Here is a 13,299-nt window from a genome sequence, read left to right as displayed (position 1 = left end):
AAGCTGAAAAATTCTCTTCAGGACATTATCCAGGAAAATTTCCCCAACCTAGCAAGACAGGCCAACACTCAAATGCAGGAAATACAGAGAACATCACAAAAATATTCCGCAAGAAGAGCAACCCCAAGGCATATAATCGTCAGATTCAACAAGTTTGAAATAAAGGAGAAAATACTAAGAGCAGCCAGAGAGAAAGGTCGGGTCACCCACAAAGGGAAGCCCATCAGACTCACAGCAGATCTCTCGGCAGAAACACTACAAGCCAGAATAGAGTGGGGGCCAATATTCAACATCCTTAAGGAAAAGAAGTTTCAACCCAGAATTTTATATCCAGTCAAACTGAGCTTCATAAGTAAAGGAAAAATAAAATCCTTTGCAAACAAGCAAATACTCAGAGAGTTGGTCACCAACAGGCCTGCTTTACAAGAGCTACTGAAAGAGGCACTACACATAGAAAGGAACAACCAGTACCAGCCATTCCAAAAACATACCAAATGCCAAAGAGCATCAACAAAATGAAGAATCTGCATCAACTAACGGGCAAAACAGGCAGCTAGCATCAAAATGGCAGTATCAAATTCACACATAAGAATATTAACCCTAAATGTAAATGGACTAAATGCACCAATCAAAAGACAGAGACTGGCAAATTGGATAAAAATCCAAAACCCATCAGTGTGCTGTATCCAGAAACCCATCTCACATGCAAGGATACACAAAGGCTCAAAATAAAGGGATGGAGGAAGATTTACCAAGCTAATGGAGAGTGGAAAAAAGCAGGAGTTGCAATTTTCATCTCTGATAAAATAGACCTTAAAGCAACAAAGATCAAAAGAGACAAAGAAGGCCATTACATAATGGTAAAAGGATCAGTATAACAAGAAGGGCTAACGATCATAAACATATGGACACAATACAGGAGCACTCAGATACATAAAGCAAGTTCTTAATGACTTACAAAGAGACTTAGACTCCCACACAATAATAGTGGGAGACTTTAACACTCCACTGTCAATATTAGACAGATCTACCAGACAGAAAATCAACAAGGATATCCAGGGCTTGAACTCAGACCTGGAGCAAGCAAACCTGATAGACATTTACAGAACTCTCCACCCCAAATCCACAGAATATACATTCTTCTCAGCACCACATCACACCTACTCTAAAATTGACCACATAATTGGAAGTAAAGCACTCCTTAGCAAATGCAAAACAACTGACATAATAACGAACAGTCTCTCAGACCATAGTGCAATCAAGCTAGAACTCAGAATTCAGAAACTAACTCAGAACTGCACAGCTTCATGGAAACTGAACAACTGGCTCTCGAATGTTGACTGGATAAGCAATGAAATGAAGGCAGACATAAAGAAGTTCTTCGAAACCAATGAGAATGAAGACACAACATGCCAGAATCTCTGGGACACATTTAAAGCAGTCTCTAGAGGAAAATATATAGCAATAAGTGCCCATATGAGGAGAGTGGAGAGATCCAAAATTGACACCCTATCATCAAAATTGAAAGAGCTAGAGAAGCAAGATCAAAAAAACTCAAAACCTAGCAAAAGACAAGAAATAACTAAGATCAGAGCTGAACTGAAGGAGATTGAGACACGAAAAACCCTTCAAAAAATCAATAAATCCAAGAGCTGATTTTTTGAAAAGTTCAACAAAATAGACCACTAGCCAGATTGATTAATAAGAAAAGAGAGAACAACCAAATAGATGCAATAAAAAATGATAAAGGGGAAATCACCACAGATTCCACAGAAATTCAAACCATCATCACAGAATATTACAAACAACTCTATGCACATACACTAGTAAACCTGGAAGAAATGGATAAATTCCTAGACTCCTGTGTCCTCCCAAGCCTAAACCAGGAGGAAGCTGAAACTATGAATAGACCAATAACAAGGTCAGAAGTCGAGGCAACAATTAAGAGCCTACCACACAAAGAAAGCCCAGGTCCAGATGGGTTCACAGCTGAATTCTACCAGACACACAAAGAGGAGCTGGTACCATGCCTTCTGAAACTATTTCAAATAATCCAAAAAGGGAATCCTTTCCAAATCATTCTATGAGACCAATATCATCCTGATACCAAAACCCGGCAGAGACCCAACAAGCAAAGAAAACTTCAGGCCAATATCCATGATGAACATAGATGCAAAAATCTTCAATAAAATATTGGCAAGCCGATTGCAACAGCAAATCAAAAAACTTATCCATCATGATCAAGTAGGATTCATCCCGGGGATGCAAGGCTGATTCAACATACGCAAGTCTATGAACATAATTCACCACATAAACAGAACCAAAAACAAAAACCACATGATTATCTCAATTGACACAGAGAAGGCATTCAACAAAATTCAACAGCGCTTTTTGCTAAAAACCCTCAGTAAACTCGGTATTAATGGAACGTATCTCAAAGTAATAAAAGCTATTTATGACAAACCAACAGTCAATATCATACTGAATGGGCAAAAACTGGAAGCATTCCCTTTGAAATCCAGGACTAGACAAGGATGCCCTCTTTCACCACTCCTATTCAATATAGTACTGGAAGTTCTAGCCACAGCAATCAGGCAAGAAAAAGAAATAACGGGTATTCAAATAGGAAAGGTGGAAGCCAAATTGTCTTTATTTGCAGACGACATGATAGTATACCTAGAAGACCCCATTGCCTCAGCCCAAAAACTCCTGAAACTGATAAGCAACTTCAGCAAAGTCTCAGGATATAAAATCAATGTGCAAAAATCACAAGCATTCGTCTACACCAATAACAGTCTTAAAGAAAGCCAAATTAAGAACAAACTGCCATTCACAATTGCTACAAAACGAATAAAATACCTAGTAATACAACTCACAAGGAAGGTAAGGGACCTCTTTAAGGAAAACTACAAACCCCTGCTCAACGAAATAAGAGAGGACACAAATAATGGAGAAACATTCCATGTTCATGGTCAGGAAGAATTAATATCGTGAAAATGACTATACTGCCCAAAGTAATTTACAGAATCAACGCTATCCCCATCAAGCTACCATTGACTTTCTTCACAGAACTGGAAAAACCATCATGAACTTCATACGGAACCAAAAGAGAGCCTGCATAGCCAAGTCAATTCTAAGCAAAAAGAACACAGTGGGGGCATCACACTACTGGATTTCAAACTATACTACAAGGCTACAGTAATCAAAACAGCATGGTACTGGTACCAAAACAGAGATATAGACCAATGGAACAAAACAGAGGCATCGGAGGCAACACAACATATCTACAACCATACAATCTTTGATAAACCTGACAAAAACAAGCAATGGGGAAAGGATTCCCTGTTTAATAAATGGTGTTGGGTAAACTGGCTAGCCATATGCAGAAAGCAGAAACTGGACCTCTTCCTGACACCTTACACTAAAATTAACTCCAGATGGATTAAAGACTTAAACATAAGACCTGGCATCATAAAAACCCTAGAAGGAAATCTAGGCAAAACCATCCAGGACATAGGAGTAGGCAAGGACTTCATGAACAAAACACCAAAAGCATTGGCAACAAAAGCCAAAATAGACAAATGGGACCTAATCAAACTCCACAGCTTCTGCACAGCAAAAGAAACAGTCACTAGAGTGAATCAGCAACCAACAGAATGGGAAAAAATTTTTGCAGTTTACCCATCTGACAAAGGGCTGATATCCAGAATTTACAAAGAACTCAAACAGATTTACAGGAAAAAAACAAACAAGCCCATACAAAAATGGGCAAAGGATATGAACAGACACTTTACGAAAGAAGACATATATGAGGCCACCAATCATATGAAAAAATGCTCATCATCACTGGTCATCAGAGAGATGCAAATCAAAACCACATTGAGCCACCATCTCACGCCAGTTAGAATGGTGATCATTAAAAAATCTGGAGACAACAGATGCTGGAGAGGATGTGGAGAAAAAGGAACACTTTTACACTGTTGGTGCAAGTATAAATCAGTCCAACCATTGTGGAAGACAGTGTGGCGATTCCTCAAGGCCTTAGAAATAGAAATTCCATTTGACCCAGCAATCCCATTACTGGGTATATATCCAAAGGACTATAAATCGTTCTACTATAAGGACACATGCACACAAATGTTCATTGCAGCACTGTTTACAATAGGAAAGACTTGGAATCAACCCAAATGCCCATTGATGATAGACTAGATTGGGACATTGTGGCACATATACACCATGGAATATTATGCAGCAATCAGAAATGATGAGTTCGTGTCATTTGTAGGTACATGGATGAATCTGGAGAACATCATTCTCAGCAAATTGACACAAGAACAGAAAATGAAATACCACATATTCTCACTCATAGGTGGGTGATGAAAAATGAGAACACATGGACACAGGGAGGGGAGTGCTAAACACTGGGGTCTATTGGGGGGAAAAGGGGAGGGCTAGCAGATGCGGGGGAGCTGGGGAGGGATTGCCTGGGGAGAAATGCCAAATGTGGGTGAAGGGGAGAAAGGAAGCAAAACACACTGCCATGTGTGTACCTATGCTACTGTCTTGCGTGTTCTGCACATGTACCCCAAAACCTAAAATGCAATAAAAAATTTAAAAAAAATTGAAGGGGAAATTATCCACATATACCTTAGAAACCACTTTATATGCCAGGAACTCTCTTTAACCAGAAGAGAAACAAATGAAAATTTAAAATCTCATAGAAAATTAGAGGAATTCAATTAAACTTATGAGAAGATATCCAACAGCAATGAACACACAAACAAAAGCCCAAGTACCTTTATTCTCAGCTAAGAATGGTAAATTTCTTGATAAGGTTTGCAGTCATTTCATTTTCATGAACAATATGTGTATATACATGCTGTTTGTTCAGGCTGTTATAACATAATGCTACAGAGTGGGCGACTTAAACAACAGACATTTATATCTGATAGTTCTGGAGCTGAGAAGTCCAAGACTAAGTGTCAGCAGATTCAGCATCTAGTGAGGGCTCTCTTCATGGCTTGTAGACAGGCATATTCTTGCTGTTTGCTCACATGATCCTTTATGCATACTTGTGAAGGGAAAAAGAGATCTCTCTCTCTTCCTCTGCTTATAAGGGCATCAATCTCATCATGAAGGTTTCACTCTCATGGTTGAATCTAAACTTAATTATGCCAAAAGGCCCCACCTCCAAATACTATCAACTTGGAAGCTAGGGCTTCAATGTATAAGTTGGGGAGGATAGAAACATTCATCTCATAACACATATTCATATGTATTGTACATGTTTATGTATTTTTTACATACATATTTCCGCATTAATTTATTCTCATGAACATTTTCTTTATATGGAAAAAAATCATCTGTTGAATATGCTCCACACCATTAACAAAGGATACGTCAGCAAAGTGAGGGAGGTAGATACAGGATCATTTCTTTTTTCACATAAACATGTCTTTTGCTCAATTTCTTTTAATTATGAGCATATATCAGTTTTGTGATTTAGAAAAGCAATTCTTATAAATTTGTGAAAAAATAAAAACTTGCTGTAATCGAATCTCAGTAATTTATTTTGTATAAGTTAATAGCCTGGAAAGCAATTTGTGCTTAGTAATATAAATAATGTAGCATAAAAAAAAGGAGATCCTGCCATTTGCCGCAACATGGGCGGACCTGGAGGTCATTATACTGAATGAAATAAGCCAGACACAGAAAGACAAATATTGCACAGTCCCACATATATGTCAAATATTTTTAAAAGGCCAAATACACACACACACACACAGACACACACACAAGTCAATAGAGATTACAAGGGTTAGGGTGGGAAAAGGAAATGGGGAGATGTAGGTCAAAGACACAAAGCAGCAAACATGTAGGACAAACAAGTCAAAATATCTAATGTCCAATATGGGGCTATAGTAAATAACAGTGTATTGGATTAGGAATTTTTACTAAAAGAGTAGATTACAGCTGTTCTTGCCACAAAGAGGAAAATAGGAAACTGTAACATGATGGATATGTTAATCTATTCCACTATAATAATCATTTTACTATATGTATGTATCTTATAGCAGCATGTTGCACAACTTACAATTTACAATAAAATTAATTTTTCAAAAGGAAAAAAAAGACTGAAAAGGTTAAATATTTTATTATTCTACTTATATGGCATTCTCAAAAAGAAAAATTAGTTTGATGCAGAACAGACTATGGGGTGAGGAATTGAGAAGGATATGACTATAACACTGCATGAAGGATTTTCTGGAGATGATGAAATTGTTCTGTATCTAATCTATCTGTATCTGCTGTGAATTAGACAAAGCTATCCATGTATTTAAGTTCATACAACTAGATTCTGAAAAAGAAAAAACGTAAATTTTACTATATGATAACTTAAAAAATTCATATACATTTCTAAGTACTATAACACGTAATTAAAATATTTTTTAAATGCCATTTCAAAAATCAAGTATCTAGGCATATCTATAACAAGAAAATGCTCAAGTCTTTTAAGAAGAAAATTATATTTAAAATAATATAATGGAGAGCAAAACACCAACATGGCAGGACATCTGAAAGAAAGAGAAACATACTGGGAGTTACTACAGTAGATATTAAGCTTATTGTAAGGTTCAGGTAGTGGGCAAAAATGTGGCTTTAATTTGACTGAGAACCAGACAAATATGTCAGAATAAGATGGTAAGTCCAGATAAAGATCCATGTTAATATGGAAATTTGATTTAGGATGTCATGGGCACTACAGATATCACAATAATTTTTTATGCATAGGGACATAAATAAACTTGGATCCCTAATTACACCATACATAATGCAAGTTTCAGATAAAATGTGAAAAGAAAAATTAGGAAAAAAATTAAAAGATAATTGGGAGAATATTTTTATTATCTTGGGATAGGAAAGGATTTCTTGAATAAGATATTTTAAAGTGCAAACAACAAAACATAACATGGTTAAATGTAATTACATTAAAATTAATAAAGTTGTTTAACAAGACACCGTAAAGATTGTTTAGACAAACTGTAGTCTTGTGAATCAACAACAAAAATAAAGATGATCAGTCCAATAGAAAAATGGACAAAAAACATAATCAGACACATCATCAAAAGAAGCACAAGTGTCTCAAAAAATAAGATGATAAAATGTTCCACGTCTATTAATAATAAGGGAAATGACATCTAATACCTGCCTTTTTGGAAAAAAAATCAAAGTCTGACAATATTAATCCACTGATGGTAGGAATGTAAGACTGTGCCATGAGTGAGTTGATACCTAGTAAAATTGAAGATGCGTGTATTTAATAACCTTGTTCTTTATTTGTAAATGTTGACCCTAGTGAACTCTTATCCATGGACACCAGAGCACATGCATAAGAATGTTCACAGTAACACTGTTAATAGCATGATAAAAACAAAGTAAAACAAAAATAAAACTGTAAGCAACCCACATTTATATATATAGAATTAGTAAATTGCATATGAATACATGTAATGGAATACCATTTAAACAAAGAAAATAAATTTCAGCTATTTATATGAACATGAGTGAATGAGAACCTCAAGAATATGGGCCCAGTAACCTTTATTTTAAATCAAACTCCCTACTGAAGATTCCTTTTACATCTAAAAAAGCCTCATCAGCATGCAAATTAGTGTCTCTATGATACAGCTTAGTAGTAAGTAAAAGTGTTAAAAACTGAATTTTCATGGTTTTGAAACACTGTGTGGAGGAGTAATCAAATGGATCAGTGGAGAATAATAATTGAATTTCCTTCACCTTGCGCAGACCTTTTTAATACTTATAAAAATTCCTAACATCTAATCTCTAGATTCAGAAACTTGAAGCACAGTGTTATTAAATGTGTTTAAGTGTCTGGCATTGTCTCAAGAAATTAGTTTTTTTACTTTATCACATTTTCCAGGTAGGTGAATTTTAATTATTTAACCTCTCTGGATGACACATAGACAGTTTTATGAATGTTAGTAGAGCTTGAGGGGAAAGTGAACTAACACAAAGGTACAAGTTACTCTGTTTTTGTTTTCATTCATGCAACAACAACAAAAAATTATTACTTGCCTTATGTGGACTATCACTTAAGTCACAAGTCCTGTGTGTGCCAGGCTATCTGTCTTGTTAGTAATGACACATTCTTTTAAAACAATTTACAACTACTTATTGAGTGCTTATTATAATTTGTGGAGAATGCTGAAGAAAGACAACTTTCTTTGAAGGACATATTATTTATTATAGTAATAAGGGGCATGTATGTAATTTCTGTATCTTTAGAAATAGAAATCCTACCAAATAAAACATATGTATTATTAGGGATATAGTCAGTCAGAGCCATGCAATCAATCTTTATGAAAATGTGATGTGTCTTCAAATGAAAGCTGGTTTCTTCTCAGGAAAAGGGACAAGCTTATCATAGAGAAACTAGGATATGAATGTGGAGGCATGTAGAAGGATGTTCATTTCAGCAAAAAGAAAGAAAAAAAATGAAAACAGTATAGTTGCCAATTTACAAGATATGGGTAAGGAAATATATTTATATGATGAACTAAGACTCATGCATGAAAATGAATGAAATAGATTTATATCTAAGACCATGGAATAATTAAAACAATATTAGGAGAAGAAAGTAAGTTGCAGAATGATGAATACCACTTATGTTACTAATATATTTTTAAAAATACATGTATATAAACATAACAAAGATCTACAGAATGGTCAGTAAGTTTGTTATAGTGGTTGCTTCATAAAGGTAGGAAAATTAGAATGGATATGAGGAGTGAGTTCAAATTAATAAGTAATGTATTATTTCTTTAAAATAACTTGAAAGGCTAACAAAGTATTTGGAAGTAAGCTCTTGTGGTTTTCCTGGGAATTTTTGATAATTGTTCTTTGGTCTTTATAGTGCTCTTCTTTATAAATATAAACAAGGAAAAGAAACAAGAAATGGAATTAACTTTATTAATTAGCGTTGCTTTAATCATTGTGGGTAAGCAGTGGATTTGAACTTTCATTGTTTCTCTTTGTAGGTAAATGTCACTCGTGAAGACTCACCAAATGAGGACCCAGTCTTTCTTAGAACTTTAGGAAAAGGAGACTGGTTTGGAGAGAAAGCCTTGCAGGGGTAAGTAGATCCCATGTTGAGTACTACATATATTCCTGTCTGAAATTATGAGCTCCTAGCACAATAGACTTTTTATTTAGTGCTTATCCTAATATCAAATATAGACCACTGATAATAAATAAATTTTTATTTATTTTCAGCTTGACTTGGAATCTGTTTGAATAGGTTATGGAAGAAATTCCTTAATTTCTAATAAACCAGCGTTATATTAATTAGAAAAAATTTCAGGTTTGTGTCCTTAATTGCAACCTCTATAACAACTTCAAAGAGAGGAAGTCTCTGCTAAACTTACTTTGTGCAATGATTTCACTCAGAATCATAAGACGGTTGGTTGAAATTTTTGAAATCCCTAAACATGTTTGTACAAACAGTTGTTATAGGATCTTTGGGGTGTCACTTTTCTGGCTGGAAACCTGTGGCTGGTGGCACCTTTGCTTGAGTTTTGCTTAGGCCCACTGGGCTTATTGTGCCCACTCAGCCTGGCAGGCTGCATTCAGTTCACACTACCAATTTGCCACACCTCCAAGGGAGACTGCAAGTCAGATGTGAAGTGGTGAGGGGCATGTGAGCAAGCATGGGTTCCAGCCACTGTGCAGGCAAACAGACTGGCTGCTGCCTGAAGTGGGCAGCTGCAGGTACTGGCACAAGCACCAGCTCTTTGTGAGGCTGCAGCTGGATCAGGCATGCCACAAGCAGCTTCCATGGCTGGCAACAACCAATAAACATTTATTTTTCTATGGAACTTCAGGTGTAGGAGCATCTCCTAGGGAGGGAGAGCAATGTGACGTAATTTATTAGTAGCATATGGTAACAGTTTTGTTTTCATTTCAAATTGTGCCTTCATTTAAAAAATTACATTATGAGCCTTTTGCTTCAAAGTACTTCTAAGAAGTAACTTATGAAGTTATTTTTTTTACAGCACAATCAGATGGCAGGTTTTATTTCCTTTCTTATTTCACAGCTTCATAAGTGAAATAAAGATATCCTGATAAGTCATCTTACCCAGGCTATATTACCTTACGAAAATTCAGAACTGACTACACTCAACTTTCCTTTTTTCTCTTACTGAATATTTGATCCTTATCTGATGAACATGTAGTTGCCATTAGATTTTTTCAATGTCGAAGTTGGAAGAAGTAGTATGTTTGGTGTAGATCTACAGAAGAGTGAAATAAACATTATCTTTCTGGTATAAATATACAATATGTACCTTAGTCTTGCTTTCCTTTGAATATTAAATGTGTAGAAGATTTTATAGAAAGGTGCCACCTGATTTCATTGTTCCAAGATTAAATATGTCTGTGGAAAACAATGTCATTTCCAACAAAACTAAAGAACCAGAAATATTTATAAACATTGAGGTCACAAATAGAATGCCAGAATATAAGGCTTAATGGTGAATCAACAGATTTTCTTTTGTAGCTTATTGTTACTGAATGTTGGTGCCAATTAAAGAAACTTTCATGGTGAAATACCTTCCTAGAATTCATCCCAAGAAGTAACCTCGTGGATGTAGCTCATGGTAAAGTTGCCAAATTTTGCTCTAATATCAAAATTTAAATTAATGGTTCTTTAACTAAATTGAATTCTTTCTAGATTATGGTTATTCTTGTGAACTCTGGTACCAAGACTTTTGTTTGCATATATTCAGTCCTCTTCACTTGGCATCTTTCATAGCCCAAAAAATACCCAACTCATCTCCCTGTCTGCATCCAGCCCCACTCTTACCCTTCACATCCACCCCTCACCCTCATTTCACTCACATCTCTTTCTTATGCTCTTATTCTCACTGTCTTGCTATGGAACCTGGTTTTATTGGTCTACTCTAAGTGCCCTCTTAAATGTTACCGGAGATTTGCTACTTAGCTCATGAAATGGTGTTTTTTTTTTTTTCTTCATTGGACTTCACTTCTCAGTCATGATTTTACATTGTTGACTACCTCTTCTTTCTTTAAATTCTCCATCCTTTGGGACCATTTAAATTATGGCACCCTTTGAATTTATTTCATTTCCTATGGTTTGCTAATATTATGTCTTCAACTCTATTTCATACACCTTGGTAAGCACCTCCAGATGTATGATTGCATAGTACTTCACTGAAAATAAGTCTCAAGTATATTTGAACCCAGCATCTGGCACTTATCAAATACCTACATATTTGTTGAACAAATGAATGAGTGAATGAATAAATAGGTGAACAAATGAACCTCTTGAATGATGTCCAGTCTTAAAGTCCCTTCTGCCATTGATCAAGTTCACTACTTGAATTTACCTGGCAGTGGATAGGGGTTATGAGCTCGCTTGACCATAGGGGGCAGGCTAGCAATGTAAATGAGTACAATAGGTTAATAAAACAGGTGGCAAACTAGAAAGCCTTATGTGATGAGGACAGAAATTACTGAACTCCAGCTTCCTGCTGCTCTGTAAGAATGTAAGCTTGGCTTTTTAAGAAAAAAAGAAAAAAACTAGATTTTAAAAATATAAAATGTGATTTTGTAATCTGATTTTTTAAAAAACCTCTGTAAACCAACAAACCATTTCTGCAAATTATTTGGTGTGTGGATGCCATTTTGTGATTTCAAAATGAGGCAAATATGCCTCTTTAAAAACTGTACTTTGCTTCAAATGTAGGAAGGCTATTAAGTTAATCTATCTTGATTATTTTCTTGTTTTGATTTTTTGACATTTTAACATTTTGATATCCTGTGTCTGTAACTTGTTTGTCACTGTGTGAATGTTTTTCAAAATCTTTTCTTTGCATTTCAATATTTTGCACAAGAAATTCTAACTTTTCACAAATCAAATAGATTTGTTTCTAAATAATTTAGAAATTGATATAACTCTGAAAAATATAAAATCTTCTGTGTGTATCCTTTGGGTGATAGTTATGCTTGTTTACAAACTATGGTTTTTATACTGGGAATAAAAATTTTATAGCCAGCATTCTCTATATTTGCATAATAATAGCATTTTAGATTGTAGTTTTCTCACAAATAAAATTTCTATGTAGTGAGAATTGTGATTTTATTCTCTTGAGGTTGTTCAGCAGATAATTAAAATACTGATAAGTTGGTGATTGGAGATTGGGTGAAATGAATACATGCTTGACTATTCTTTTTAAATTTGAGAGTACATAAATACTAGTACTGATTAAGCACACAGTAGAAAATTGAATGGCATTGCTGAAATGTAAACTCAGTACCCTTTCTCCAAAACTCAGCCTCCTGACCACTATACAGTTCTGCCTCTAAAAGTAACAAGCTTTAATTTCTTGTTAGATGGAGTCAGTAGGGTAATAAACTGAGCCATCTCATAAACTGTATTATTAACATCCTTTAGAAGATGACCGATTACTAGCAGCTCGGGATTGTAGCTCCCAGTGAAAGCGCAGAGAATGAGAGGATGCCACATTTTCAGTTTGATTTTTGTTGCTCACGGACCAGGAGATTCCCAGCAGAGGAGCCCCATGGGTCGCGAGCATGACTCCTGTGGCTGGTACGATGGTTTTGCTGGCATCTCGGCACGGTGGTTCTTGGTGAAGAGTAGATAGGACTGGGTCCCCTTTTGGTCGACGTTTGGAGCTCTGGGAAGGCAGAGTCACCCATTCAGCTGATTGAGGGAGGGAGTCAGGGGGGAAGCCAGACCAGAGATTCCCAGGCAGAAAAGCACCATGAAGCTTAATGCCACTGTTTTAGCTGGTGCAGGGGGTTGCTAAGATTTTGGCGCTGGGAATCAACAAGTTGGACGTCCACTCTGAGGTCTAATTTGAAAGTTGGTAATTACAAAGACGACAGGTGGATAACTTTACAATGATGGGAAGAAACCAGCGTAAAAAGACTGAGAATACCCAAAATCAGAATGCCTCTCCCTCTACAGGGGATCACAGTTCCTCATCAACAAGGGAACAAGGCCTGATGGAGAACGAGTGCATTCCATTAACAGATTTAGACTTCAGAAGGTGGATAATAAGAAACTTCTGAGTTAAAAGAACATGTTCTAGCCCGACATAAAGAAACCAAGAATCTTGAAAAAAGGTTTGATGAAATCATAATGAGAATAGACAATTTAGAGAGGAATATAAGTGAATTAATGAAACTGAAGAATACAATGCAAGAACTCTGCGAAGTATGCACAGGTTTTAACAG

General features: G+C 35.8%; 1 protein-coding gene across 4 annotated transcripts in view; it reads left to right on the top strand.

The window, feature by feature from the left end:
- Window positions 1-13,299, top strand: part of PRKG1 (protein kinase cGMP-dependent 1) — a 1,319,131-nt gene that overhangs the window by 1,052,879 nt on the left and 252,953 nt on the right. For all 4 annotated transcript variants that reach the window (XM_002756357.7, XM_017963432.4, XM_035266233.3 and 1 more), the window contains one exon: window positions 9,060-9,154. In XM_002756357.7, the coding sequence (XP_002756403.1) occupies window positions 9,060-9,154 (95 nt within the window). The remainder of the gene's footprint in view (window positions 1-9,059; window positions 9,155-13,299) is intronic.

The sequence above is a fragment of the Callithrix jacchus genome, chromosome 12 (assembly GCF_049354715.1).
Source record: "Callithrix jacchus isolate 240 chromosome 12, calJac240_pri, whole genome shotgun sequence".
NCBI lineage: Eukaryota > Metazoa > Chordata > Mammalia > Primates > Cebidae > Callithrix > Callithrix jacchus.
The sequence above is the reverse complement of the archived record's forward strand: the minus strand, read 5'-3'. Positions and strand labels throughout refer to the sequence as shown.